The sequence below is a fragment of the Moschus berezovskii genome, chromosome 6 (genome assembly GCF_049115385.1).
Source record: "Moschus berezovskii isolate FMDL1 chromosome 6, NW_MosBer_1.0, whole genome shotgun sequence".
NCBI lineage: Eukaryota > Metazoa > Chordata > Mammalia > Artiodactyla > Moschidae > Moschus > Moschus berezovskii.
The window spans coordinates 109,962,115-109,975,925 of NC_142465.1; the positions used below are offsets into that span (position 1 = coordinate 109,962,115).

Consider the following 13,811-nt stretch of genomic DNA (forward strand, 5'->3'; position numbering starts at 1 on the left):
TGAGACCTGTGGTCTATCCCCAAGTTCCTGGGAGGCTCCAGTAGCCCTTGGCATCCCCCCGCCCCCGTCATAATTGGCTGGAGAAGGCGCCTCTCACAGGCTGCCCTCCCTTTCTACTCCCTGGACAATGTCTCCGTCCCTCACAAACTAACCCCCTTCACCCAAATCCCTGTCCCAGGGTCTTCTAAGACACCACCTCTTAGGACTTGAGTTGTATCCCCAAAAGACACTTTGAAGTCTTAACCCCTGGGACCCTGGATTGTGACCTGATTTCAAAGTCGCCTGTGTGCCTGTTAAGTTGCTCAGTCATGTCTGACTCTTTTTGTGACCCCATGGACTGTAGCCCACCAGGCTCCTCTGTCCAGGGGGTTTCCCAGTCAAGAACACTAGAGTGGGTTGCCATATTCTCCTCCAGGGGATCTTTCCAACCCAGGGACTGAAGCTGTATCTCCTTCATTGCAGGCATTTTTTTTTTTTTTTTACTGCTGAGCCATTTGGAAGTAGGATGATTGTAAGGGCAATTAGTGAAGTTGAAATGAAGTCATTAGGGTGGGCCCTTAATCAACATGACTGGTTATGTAAGACAGAAATATGATAGGAGCAGATGTGGAAGGGAGAGGCCTTGCGGTGACAGGAGCAGAGATCAGAGGAGAGATGCAGCTAAGGGCTGAGGACTCCATGCTGGCCACCAGCACCGGGAAGTCCCGCCTGGAGTCTCAGAGTGAAACCGCTAGGTGGTATTTCAGGGTGCTCTGAAGTGCTCCGGTCCTTACATCTCTTGTTTAGTCAATAAGTCATGTCTGACTCTTTGGGACCCCATGGACTGCAGCACACCAGGCTTCCCTGTCCTTCACTATTTCCTGGAGTTTAATCAGACTCATGTCCATTGAATCGATGATGCCATCCAACCATCTCATCCTCTGCTGCCCCCTTCTCCTGCCCTCAATCTTTTCCAGCATCAGGGTCTTTTCCAGTGAGTCAGCTCTTTGTATCTGGTGGTCGAAGTATTGGAGCTTTAGCTTCAGCATCAGTCCTTCCAATGAATATTCAGGGTTGATTTCCTTTAGCATTGACTGGTTTGATCTCCTTGCTATCCAAGGGACTCTCAAGAGACTTCACTAGCATCACAGTTTGAAAGAATCAATTCTTCACCACTCCGCCTTCTTTATGGTCCAGCTCTCACATCTGTACATGTCTCTAGGTGGAAAGAATTCAACAAGAGGTAAATTGATAGATGAGAAAGGACTTATTAGAACAGGACACTTGTGCGACTTACAAGTGGATGGGTGGGAGAGTGCCACACCCAAGAACTTAGTGGGCTATAGTTTTATAATCAAAGGAAAAATAGGGAGGGGAAAAAGGCCACTTTCTTCCTCATCCTTGAGTAGCCATCACACTTCCATCAACTCCTCCGCTAGGTTGGGAAGGGGAGTTTTCTTGTCTCGACGTGGTCGAGCCAGGACTTGAAAAATATTTCAGGTCTCTGTACAATGAATGACTTTCCACCAAATGTGTGTAGAGAGCATGTCCTAGGGGTTATTGACTTACTAAGCTCACCGGGCAGGATGTGGGGCTCATGCCACCGTTGTTTTATTGTTTGGAGGCATGTCTTCTGTCCATGGTTTTGTTGCTAAGCAAGCCTGCGTGGTTTTGGGTAAGCAAACCTGCTTTCTTGAGAGATCATTAACTTAAGGGGTTACTCACATTTTTTTCTACTACAATCCCCTATTGAGATTAACTGTTTCATCACCAGCTTTGTCTATCAAAAGGGAGCACAGCCCACTCTGAGACACTCGGGATTTGGGCGTCTAGCCTCAGGATTGGCCCTCAGAATATAAGAAAATACGTTCCTATTGTTTAAGCCACTCAGTTTTTGGTCCTCTATTGCAAAACGGCCATAGGAAACTGACATACCTCCTGTCTGATGCCTCCTCAATTATTCCTTCACTTGCTCCCTCCCGGGGGCGGATAAGAACCAGGCCCCCTGAGCTTTTCACACCCTCTCTGGCTGCAGCTGCCTTTTGCTCAGCAGCCCTCCGGCACCCCCATAGCTTGACACGACTGGCCCATCTGCCTCCCTATGATGCTGGCAACATGAAGTTAGTCATTGACAAGTGGGAGGTGGTGGTGGAGGTTTAGTTGCTAATTCATGTCTGACCCCTGCGATCCCATGGACTGTAGCCAGCCAGGCTCCTCTATCCACGGGATTCTCCAGGCAAGAGTACTGGATCACTGCTGCATATAGAATATTCCTCCACTGGAGCCTGGGTAATTAATAGGATCTAATCAGATCCTGAAGATGCTGTGGAACTGTTAGTCTACCTGTCTGTGGCAGGAGAGCTTCAAGGGAGATCTGGGTGACTCTGAAGTCTGCCTCTGGCATGGTGGAGAGGGGGTACCAGTTTACTCCATTTCTGAGGAGCCCAGAGTAACAGGGAAGGGGCTCAGAGCCTTCAGAGAGGATTCAGGCCTAGTCTGTGAATGTTCTGATTACAGCTGTTACTGAACTGTGAATCACTTTGGAAGTCTGGGAGATGCTTCTGGAAGTATAAGAGGGCTGGATAATTTCCATCCGTGTATGAAGGCTTTTATGAAGCCATTCTGGAGGAAGAACGGCCATCCGCCAGCTCTGATGGAGACGGGCAGATAAGAGCAGGCTTTCCTTTCCCTTTGTGATGGTGACAGACTTTTCCACTGCCTTTGGGCCATATCCCACCACTGTCCCTCTTATGGATGCTTCTCTGGTGTCTCAGACAATAAAGACTCTGCCTGTAGTGGGGGAGACCCAGGTTTGATCCCTGGGTCAGGAAAATCTTCTGGAGAAGGGAATGCAACCCACTCCAAAGGGCCCGGAGGGCTATGGTCCATGGGGTCACATAGAGTTGGACAGGACTGAGCAACTAACACACATACCTCTTCCCTCTTACGGAGTTACTGTCTGGTGGCCTGAAGCATCCTGGAGGCAGAAAGCTGTGTTCAATCCTGGGCCAGAGCATCACCAGTCTTCCTCCAAATGTGAGGCGGCCCAGCCCAGCGCAGGGCTTCCATTCTACTTGGAAATGAAAGCAGAAGCACTTTTGTGGCTTTGTCTTCTCTTTCCCTTGGGAACCCCAGAGATGCTGTGGGAAGATTGCTGGCCAAGTCAGAGGAGAAAGGAGGCAAACGCATGCATCCGACTGGGGCAAGAGTCTGCAGAAGGAACTCTGCCTTGCTTCCCTCCTTCTCATGTTCATTTAGCTCCTACACTATGTGACTGAGGGTTTTCACAGGGAAACTGCTGAATTTTCAGGCATTTCCGGCTTGCTAGAGTTGAAGGTCAAAGGAGGAGTCAGGCTCCTGGGAATAAACACAGCAGGTGGAACAAGATTTGCAAGTTCTGGGAAGCATGAGAAGGGCCTATGTATATATTTTAAATAGATCTATTGAACTATTGACATACAATTGTTGTTCTGTCGCTCAGTTGTGTCCGACTCTTTGGGACCCCAAGGACTGTAGCCCACCAAGCTCCTCTGTCCATGGGATTCTCCAGGCAAGAATACTAGAGTGGGTTGCCATTTCCTCCTCCAGGGGATATTCCAGACCTAGGAATTGAACCCATGTCTCCTGCATTGCAGGCAGGTTCTTTACCACTGAACTACCAGGGAAGTCCGTTTGCATATACATGTACGTATATATGTGCATGAGTGTCTGTATGTCTATGTGTACCTCCACGAAACCACCACAGCAATTAAGATTTCGAACACATCTACACCGCCACAAGTTTCCTCTTGCCCATTTGGCATTCCTGCTTTTCACCTCCTCCCACCCTCCCTTATCTCTTTCCTATCCCTTAGGTTAGTGGTCCTTTTTCATAATTTTATATAAATGGAATCAAATATTGTGCACTATTTTTGTCCAACTTCTTTCACTCATGTGATTGAAATTCAATACAGTTTGTTCCTTGGAACAATAGTCCTCTCCTTTCAAAGCTGAGTAGCATCCCACTGTGGGTTTACATTACAGTTCTACCCATTCACATGCCGACGAACATTTTGACTGTTTTTGGCTGCTATGAGTAAAGCTTCTGTGAACCTTCATGGACAAGTCTTTGTACAGACATATGCTTTTATTCTGTTAGTAAATATTTAGGATGGTAGAAGTTTGTTTGACTTTTTTAGGAAACCACAGAATGGTTTCCAAAGGGGTTGTACCTTTGTGTACATTCTCACAGCAGCATTTGAATATTCCATCCGATCACCCCATATCTTTGCAAGGCTTGGTCAATCTTTTTCGTTTCAGACATTCTAGTAAGTGTACAGTGGCCTTTCATTGTGGTGTTAAATTGCATTTCCATTATGACTAATAATGTTGAACATTTTTATGCAATTATTTGATGTCAATATATCTTATTTGGTGAAGTGCCTGTAAAAATGTTTGTCCATTAAAAAATTGAGTGGTTTATTTTCTGATTAATAAGTTCTGAGGGTTCTTTATATATTCTGGATCAAAATTCTCTATCAGATACATGATTTGCAAATATTTTTATCTGTGGAGTTTAAATGGTATCTTTCAAAGAGCAGAAATTTGAAAGTTTTATTAAGTCAAATTTATCAGGGTTTCTTTTAAATGGATTATTCTATTGCTACTGTACCTAAGAAATATTTGACTTTAAGCCAAGGTCACAAAGATGTTTTCTTCTTGAAGTTTAATATTTTTAGATTTTCCATTTAGTTCTATGATCCATTTTGAGTAAATCTTAGTATATGGGATAAGGTATGAACTGAAATTCCTTTTTGCAAATGGATATCCGATTATTCCAGTACCATTTGCTAAAAGGATTATACTTCCTCTGCTGAACTGCCTTTGCAAAAAATTAATTCTATATACAGGTCTATTTCTGGATCTTCTGTTTCATTTATCTGTTTGCTTTTCTGTCTTTATACCAATATTACACTGTCTTCATGACTGCAGACTCAGAATGTCTTGAAATCCGGTAGTGTTCTTGCAAGTTTGTTTTTCTTTTTTTTTGAAGTTGTTTTGGCTCTTCTAGGTCCTTTGCATTTTCACATGAATTTTAGATCAGGTTATCAGTTTCTACAAAACCCGCTGGGATTTTGATTGGGATTGAGATGAATCTACGGATGAATTTAGGGAGAAATAATATCTTAACAGGACAACATTTAGCTCTCTCCACTGATTTTGGTCTTCTTTAAATTCTCTCACCAATATTTTGTAGCTCTCCATCTAGGAGTATTACATATTTTTTCTCAGATATATCCATAAGCATTTCATATTTCTGATGCTACTGTAAATGATACTTTTATTTCAATCTCAGCTTTTTGTTGCTGACATACAGAAGCACAATTGATTTTCGTATAGAGAGTGTGTATCTTTTAAACTTGTCAAAGTCACATGTTAGTTCTAGCAGCTTTTTGTGAATTTCATCAGATTTCCTACTAGACATTCAAGTCATCTGGGAATAAAGATAATTTTACTTCCTGCTTTCCAATCTGGGTGCTTTTTATTTCTTTTCTTGTCTCATCAAACTGGCGAGATGCTAGCAACAATGTTGGATAGAAGTGGTGAGACAACATTCATGTCTTTTTCTTGATCATAGGGCAAAAATATTTGGTTTTACACCAAGTATAATTTTAACTGTCACTTTTTTTTTTTTTTGTAGATACCCGTTTTTAGATTGGGAAAACTCCTTCCTATTTCTAGTTTGCTGAGAGTTTTTGCCAGAAGTCGGTGTTAGATTTTGTCAAATACTTGTTCTGCATCTATTCAGATGATCGTATGGTTTGTCTTTCTAACTTTGTTAACGTGGGGAATTATGGTGTTAATTTTCAAATATTAAGCCATTGTTGTACTCCTGGGATAAAACCCCACTTAATCAGGATGTTTCATTCTTTTTATACAGTGTTGGGTTCAATCTGCTATAATTTCCTAAAGAATTCTTGCATCTATGTTCATGAAGGTATTTGGCCTGTTTTTCTTTTCTTCTAATGTTTTCGTCTAGTTTGAGTGTCAGGGTAACCCTGACCTCATAGAATATGTTAGAAAGTATTTCCTATCCTTCAATCTTCCAGAAGAGTTTGAATAGAATTGCTACTAATTTTTCTTTTAGTATTTGGTAGAATTCATCAGCGTAGCCACCTGGGCCTAGAGTTTTCCTATAGGAAGATTTTAAACTGTCAGTTCAATTTTTAAAATAGATAAAGTATTATTCGTGTTACATATTTTTCCTTGAGTGAGCTTTGATATTTAGTGTGATGTTTCAAGGAATTTCTCCATGCCTGGAGAATCCCAGGGACAGGGGAGCCTGGTGGGCTGCCGTCTATGGGGTCGCACAGAGTCGGACACGACTGAAGTGACTTAACATCTAAATTGATAAGCTTACTGGCATAAACTTGCTCATAATTTCCCCTTATTATCCTTTTAATGTCTGTAGAATGTGTAATGGTGTCACCTCAAATTCCTGATACTGTGATATGTGTCTTCTGTCTTTATTGATCTTCTTAAAGTACTAGCTTTTAGTTTCATTGATTTTTCTCCATTGTTTTTCTCTATTGTTTTCTATTTCATTGATTTCTGCTCTGATTGTTATTTCTTCTCCTTAGTTTTTTTTTTTTTTTAAAGTTGGCTGATCTTTAATTTTTTGCACAGATGTGGCAGTTTTGTTGTCTGGCTGACAAAGACATAAATAATTCATACATTATGATATATTTATTACATAAAATTTTTTTCCTCATTTTAGCAAAATTGCTAATTATGTTGTTATAATCATGATTTTTACATAATGTGCATTCTAATGGTATTAATGCCAAATTAGTTGACCTTGCTTAAGTCATTATATTTTTATTTTGATTTTTTTTTCATGAAATCAGTTTTTATTTTATTATTATTATTATTTTTTAATTAAATAAATTTTATTTATTTATTTAGTTTTTTACTTTACAATATTATATTGATTGGTTTTGCCATACATTGACATGAATCTGCCCCGGGTGTACATGTGTTCTCCTTCTTGAACCCCCCTCCCACCTCCCCTTATCTTCCCTCTGGGTCATCCCCGTGCACCAGCCCCAAGCATCTTGTATCATGCGTTGAACCTGGACTGGTGATTCGTTTCACATATGATAATATACATGTTTCATTGCCCCTGTATACGAGATGGCAAAAGAGACACAGGTGTATAGAACAGTCTTTGGGACTCTGTGGGAGAGGGTGAGTGTGGGATGATTTGGGAGAATGACTTACTTTGGGTTTAATTTGCTCTTCTTTTTCTAGTTTCTAGTGGTAGAAGATGAGACTGCTGGACCAAGACCTTTCTTCTTTGTTTTTATATGTATTTCGTGCTGTAAATCTTTCCCTGAGTACTGCTTTAGCAATATCCTACTAAATTTGATATATTGAGCTTTTAGTTTCATTTAATTCAAAATGCTTCTTAAATTCCCTTTACATTTCTCCTTTGAGCCATCGGTTTCAGAAGAACATTATGTAGTTTCCACACATTTGGCGATTTTCCAAAGGTCTTTCTGTTGTTCAAATGTAATTCCAGTGTGGTCAGAGTATATACTGTGTTTGACTGAATCCTTTTAAATTTGTTGAATCTTGTTTTGTGGACTGGAATATGGACTGTCTTGGTGAATGTTCCATGTTACACTTAAAAGTGTATTCAGATTTTGTTGGGCAGATTTTTCTATTAATGTCAATTAGGTCAAAATAGTTGACAGTTTGGTTCAAGTCTTCTGTATCCTTTCTGATTTCTGTCTCCTTGTTTTATTCATTATTGATAGAGGGATATTGAAATCTGAATGTGGTTGTGGATTTGTCTAGTTCTCCTGGAATTTCTATCAGTTCTTATTCTGTGCATTTGCTTTTGGCATCTGTTATTAGGTACATTTGTGTTTAGATTACTTTATCCTATTGATAAATCTTGCCTGGAGAATCCAATGGACAGAGGAGCCTGGCGGGCTACCATCCATGGGGTCGCAAAGAGTCGGACACGACTGAGCCACTGAACACACACATAACTGGGTTTCCAGGCTCCACCTTTCTACTTCCTGTGCCGGGAACTGAAAATTCTTTCAGCAGTGCGTGCATGCTACGTTGCTTCAGTCATATCCGACTCTGCAACCCATGGATGATAGCCCTCCCTCCAGGCTCCTCTGTCCGTGGGATTCTCCAGGCAAGATTCATCAATAGAATAAAGTAATCTAAACACAAATGTACCTAATAACAGATGCCAAAAGCATAGAACGAAAACTGATAGAACTGATAGGATTCTCCAGGCAAGAATACTGACGTGGGTTGTCATGCCCTCCTCTAGGGGATCTTCTCGGCCCAGGGATCAAACCCACATCTCCTGCACTGCAGGCAGATTCTTTACCATCTGAGGTACCAGGGAAGCCCCAACCCCAAATATCTTCTCTTGCTGATCACCATGACTGAAATCCCTCCGTTCGAGGGTGGGGAAATGTGTGGAGGGATCTTGGTGTGGTGCCTGCCTCCAGAGGAACCCTCCAGAAATGATAACTGATCTATCAGGATCCGCATTTTTCTTGTTGATTTACATCTATTTGTTGATTCAATTCTCTGGCCGCCTTCTTTCAATCTGGAAACATCTATCCCCCCCGCCACCCCCCCCCCCATCTTCTCTGCTTACTTAGATGGGCCGGCTGATCTGTTAGTGATCACGGTGCATTTCACTTGTTCTGAGCTCATGCTAATTAAGAGAGAGACAGGCACACTGGCAAGTGGTTCTCTGCTTCCCTCTCTCCAACCCCCACACCCTTCTCCAGCCTCCTTCCATCCTCACCACGCCTCTCTCTCATCTTCCATCTTCAGGTTCTGAAGAGACTCGAAGAAATTGACAGGTCTGGATGGCCACCATTGATGGGAGAATGGTCTCCAGACCCCAGGGATCTGGCCAGGGGCGCCAGGGGAGCGGGGCCTGCCTGGGCTCCCTGGATGACCTGCCATGCGAGGGGACTCAGGAACTGGCACCAACTCAGCTGGCCATGCTGAGGAGGGCACAGGAATTCTTTCAGACCTGTGACACCGAGGGCAAGGGCTTCATCGCCAGGGCAGATATGCAGGTAAGGGGGCCCTGGGCTGGGCCTGCCCACCTGGAATGCCAAGGGCCTGGGTCTCCCTCTCTTGGGTTGGGACCTGTCTCTTGGGAGGTGACGTCTTTAACAGAAAGTGAAGGTGTTAGTCAGTCATGTCTGACTCTTTGCGACCCCTTGGACTGTAGCCTGCCAGGCTCCTCTGTCCATGGAATTTCTCAGGCAAGAATACTGGAGTGGGTTTCCATTTCCTTCTCCAGGGGATCTTCCCAACCCAGGGATCAATCCCAGGTCTCCTGAATTGTAGGCAGATTCTTTACTGTCTGAGCCACCAGGGAAGCCCTTTAACAGAAAAGATGCTGTTAACTCTGTCCTGGAAGGAGGCATCAACCCAGATCCTCCTGGGAGCCAGATCTCCTGGGTGCTTTCTTTTTCTGGTCTATACTTGCTGTCTGACTTGGGAGCTGTTTTCTCTGACTCAGTAACTCCCTAGGATTGTGGAAAATAGTGATTACAATATAAGTTTCTTGAAGACATGGAGAAGAACCTTCTGGAACACAGGTGGAAGGGCACTGACTTGTTGCCTTGCAGCACAGCTCTGAGATGTGCTCAAGCCACTCCCACGAGGTGCTGTGACTCTCAGCTCTGTGGCCAGGTTACTAAACCAAACTCAGATCCACTGTCCCATGCACCATAAAGCTATCTATCTGTGCTGGGTTGTGGGGAAGGAAATGTAGCATTTATTACAGGGTCAGGCAAGGAGCCCAGGACCTTCAAGCTCCCTGAGGGGTTTCAACAAAGCATCTTTAAAAGCCAGGTTTGGGAGGGAGAGTTCCAGGGTCTGTGATCAGTTTGTGCACAATTCTTGATTGGCTGATGGTAAGAGATCAGAGCGCTGTCACAGGGGTTCAGGTGATCAATCCTCGGGCTCCAGGAGGCCTGGGGACTACGTGCTCATGGTCATCAGGTATATGATGTCTTCCATTTGGTGGCGGTTTTTATCATCTGTAGAATAACTCAGGCAATGTGCTTCATGTTATCTAGGTCTTTTGTGCTAGGTCACTTCAGCCATGTCCGACTCTGCAACCCCATGGTCTGTAGCCCAGCAGGCTCCTCTGTCCGCGGGATTTTCTAGGCAAGAATACTGGAGTGGGTAGCCTTCAGAGAGGATCTAAAGCAGAGGATGCTGGAGAGGGGTCTGTCCTGGGAAGGCCCCAGAGAGTCCTGCTTGCTTACATCAGCACCAGCAGCCACAGACAGCGTGGCCCGCCCCAAACAACTCTACTTACCAATACTGAAATGAACATTGTATGTCATTTTCATGTGTCATTAAATGTTATCCTTTTGATGTTGTTTTCAACCATTAAAAAATGTAAAAGCCATTCTTAGCTCACTGGTCATAGGAAAACAGATGCTGGGTGGGAGTGTGGCTTGCCCACCCCAGGTCTGGTGCCTTCCTACCGCTAGTGTAAAAGTTCTTCCAAGCGTGTTCCTGCAGCCTCTCATGCTGCAGTCATGGTTTCACCTGGACAAGACTAGAGGAAGCATAGGTTCTGCTGGAGCTCTGACAGCATCTCCTCTACCGCTCCGAGCCCTCACTTATCTGTCAAGTGCATTTTGGGTGGGGGACATACAGCAGTGTTATGGGGATGAAGACCCAAGATGGGCAGGTTTTCTTTTGTTTCCGTCTTTTTATTTTGTATTGGGGTACAGCTGATGCTGTGGTAGGCTGCTCCCCCAGTGTGCCTGTTCTTCTTTCTCCTGTGTAATGACAGGAAGTCCACTCGCAGCAGGTGAGACTGGCTCCAGCCGTCTGATGGATGCTCAGAGCAGCGGTGGGCAGCCAGTTGGCCTGGCAGGGCAGGACCACAGGTAGAAAGGAGCCGGTCTCGGGGGCAGCTGGCTGCCCTGAGCTCAGGCTTCAGGGACAGACATCCTGCTACCGGACAGTGGGTGGAGGACCCTGATGTGCGTGGGTGCACAGGGTTTCGGCAGGGATGTGAGGGTCTTCAGCCCTGCCCGTGTCTCCCCATACACACACCTCACACCCTCCTCCACAAGGAGCCCTGCTCTGTGTCCCTTGGGGATCATTCCTGAAAGAGCTGGGGTGAAGACTGCTTTGCAGGGAGGGGTCCCTTAGAGAAGCAGAGTCGTGGGCTGGAGGGTCCCGAGTGAGAGGCTGAGGGACACCGGAAGGCCAGGCTGGAGAAGGGGTCGAAAGGACCCCTCCAGCCGGGAGAGGGAGCTGGAGCTGAATGGGCAGTCTGCAGCCTCATAAACCCCGTTTCCCCGGTGTTTTAGAGAAGTGTGTGGGCTTTGCAGGCCGCACTGGTAGTACAGAGACTGCCTGCCAGTGTAGGAGTCCCAGGCAAAGCGGGCTCAGTCCCCAGGTCAGGAAGACCCCCTGGAGGAGGGCGTGGCAGCCCACTTCAGTGTTCTGGTCTGGAGAATCCCGTGGACAGAGGAGCCTGGAGGGCTGCAGTCCACGGGGTCGCACAGAGCCGGGCACAGCTGAGAGCCTGAGCAGCGAGAGCAGTGTGGCGAGCGCCCCCCGACGCTGCCTGCAGCTCCTGGGTGCCAGGCCATAAAGAGCCATCCAGGGGCTGGCCAACCGCCAGACCCGGCCACTCCCCGTCTCTGTCAGCGCTGTGGTATTGGACCCCAGCCGGCTCTCTGCATACCCTCCACAGCAGATTCCGAGTTACAGCTCAGACTTCTAGAAGCCGTCACAGAGGCCCGCAAAGCCTCAGAGAGGCACCATCCGACTCTTACAGGAGAAGCTAGATGACTCCTCAATGAGGTTAGCAAGGAGACTCAAAGAATTTTGTGGAAAATTGACCAGTTTTAATCCTGAATCTGCAGCTTACTGGCAGTGTGCATTTGTGTGAGTCTCTTAACCCCTGTAAGCTGTAGTTGCTCATGTGTGAATTATTTATAACTAGCCCCCGGCGCTAGAAGAGAGTCAGACACCTGTGTTCATGCAGAGCACTTAGCCCTGAGCTGGGACCTGAAATCTCCCCATAAATGCTCACTGTGTGTGTGTGTGTTGGTGGTGGTGGGAAACTTACTTATACCCTGATTCTTAATCCCTAGAGTCCTCCACACTGTGATACTTTTAAATTGTGTGTGCTCATGTGTGCCTGCTAACTCACTTGAGGCGTGTCCAACTCTGTGCGACCCCATGGACTGTAGCCCACCAGGCTTATCTGTCCATGGGATTCTCCAGGCAAGAATACTGAAGTGGGTTGCCACGTCCTCCTCCAGGGGATCTTCCCAACCCAGGGATCGAACCCTCGACTCTTATACTTCTTCTCTGGCCGGTGGGTTCTTTACCACTAGCTCCAACTGATAAATCCACTAAAAATTTCTTAACCATTTCTAAGTGACTATTTCAGTGCTTTTCAATACATTCACGTTGTTGTGTAATCATCACTCCACTCAGCTCCAGAACTCTTCTTATTTTGCAAAATAAAAGCTGTCCCCATTAAAACCTACCTCCTCATCCCCCTCCCCTGTGTCTCTGTGGATACGGCTCCTCTGGGGACCTCATGTAAGTGGAATCATATAGTGTCCATCCTGACATGACCACTCTATTTCACTGAGCAGAATGTCTTCAAGATGCCACATGGCAGCACTTAGCAGAATTTCCTCTCTTTTCAGGGCTGTATAATATTCCATTACACCTATTTATCATATTTTGTTTATCCATTTGACCATCAATGGACAATTTTGTTGCTTCACACCCTTGCTTGTGAACCATGCTGCTGTGAACAGGGATGTACAAATATACTTGGTGGCCCTGCTTTCAGTTCTTTGGGATGTGTGGGATTGCAAAGTGGGATTGCTGGATCACAGGCGATTCTATGTGCAGTGTTTGGAGGAGCCCCCACCCTGTTTCCACAGTGGCTGCACTGTCACACTGGGAGGTCAGGTGAATGTCATTTGTTCTGCCTCTGAGGTCAAGAAGGGACATTTCTGCTGGAGAGGGTCCAGTCCATGGGAGCAAACGTGGTTTTGCTTCTTAGAAGACTTTTGGCCATGTCTAGGGACATTCATTTTTTTAAAAAAATTTTTATGTGGACTATTAAAATTTTTTTAAATTAATTAGTTAATTTATGTTTGGCTGTGTTGGGTCTTTATTGCTGAGTGGGCTTTTCTCTAGTTGTGGTAAGTGGGGACTACTTGCAACACTCAGACTCAGCAGTGGCAGCTCCCAGGCTCTAGAGCACAAGCTCAACAGTTCTGACACAAAGGCTTAGTTGCTTCTTAGCATGTGGCATCGTCTAGGATCAGGGATTAAACCCATGTCTCCTGCATTGGCAGGCAGATTCTTTACCACTGAGCCACCAAAGGAAGCCCTGGGGACATTCTTGACCGGAGTGACTGGAGAGGGAGATGCTGCTTGCATCTACAAAGCATTGTCCAGGGATGCTGCTGAGTGTCTTGTAAGACCCAGAGCAGCTCCTTGCCCACCTCTCTCCCCAACAAAGAATTTTCCATACTGAGATGTCAGTAGCCCAGAGGTTGAGACACCTGTCTAAACCCAGTTGTCAGCCCGAACCAAGCACCTCAAAGCACCAGGCAGAATCAAGGTAGATCCCACCTCCAGACCTCAGTCCTGTTCTGAAGACATTGGGTGTGGCTGGGCTCAACCATAGGGACGAGTGCTTTTGGCGCTGGGACAGGGGTCTGAACAGGAGACTGTGGGAGAGGAAGGAGACTTCAATCTGGCTGTAAAGGTGGATCCCTTGTGGTTTTATC

At 45.5% G+C, this 13,811-nt stretch overlaps 1 protein-coding gene across 6 annotated transcripts in view; it reads left to right on the plus strand.

Moving 5' to 3' along the window:
* Positions 1 to 13,811, plus strand: part of CRACR2A (calcium release activated channel regulator 2A) — a 131,888-nt gene that overhangs the window by 46,395 nt on the left and 71,682 nt on the right. For 5 of the 6 annotated variants that reach the window (XM_055394430.2, XM_055394432.2, XM_055394428.2 and 2 more), the window contains exon 2: positions 8,830 to 9,080. In XM_055394430.2, coding sequence (XP_055250405.2) covers positions 8,865 to 9,080 — 216 coding nt within the window. In that variant the 5' untranslated portion in view covers positions 8,830 to 8,864. Of the gene's footprint in view, positions 1 to 8,311; positions 8,380 to 8,829; positions 9,081 to 13,811 lie in introns of all 6 variants that reach the window. The other variant, XM_055394429.2, reaches the window with a different exon arrangement.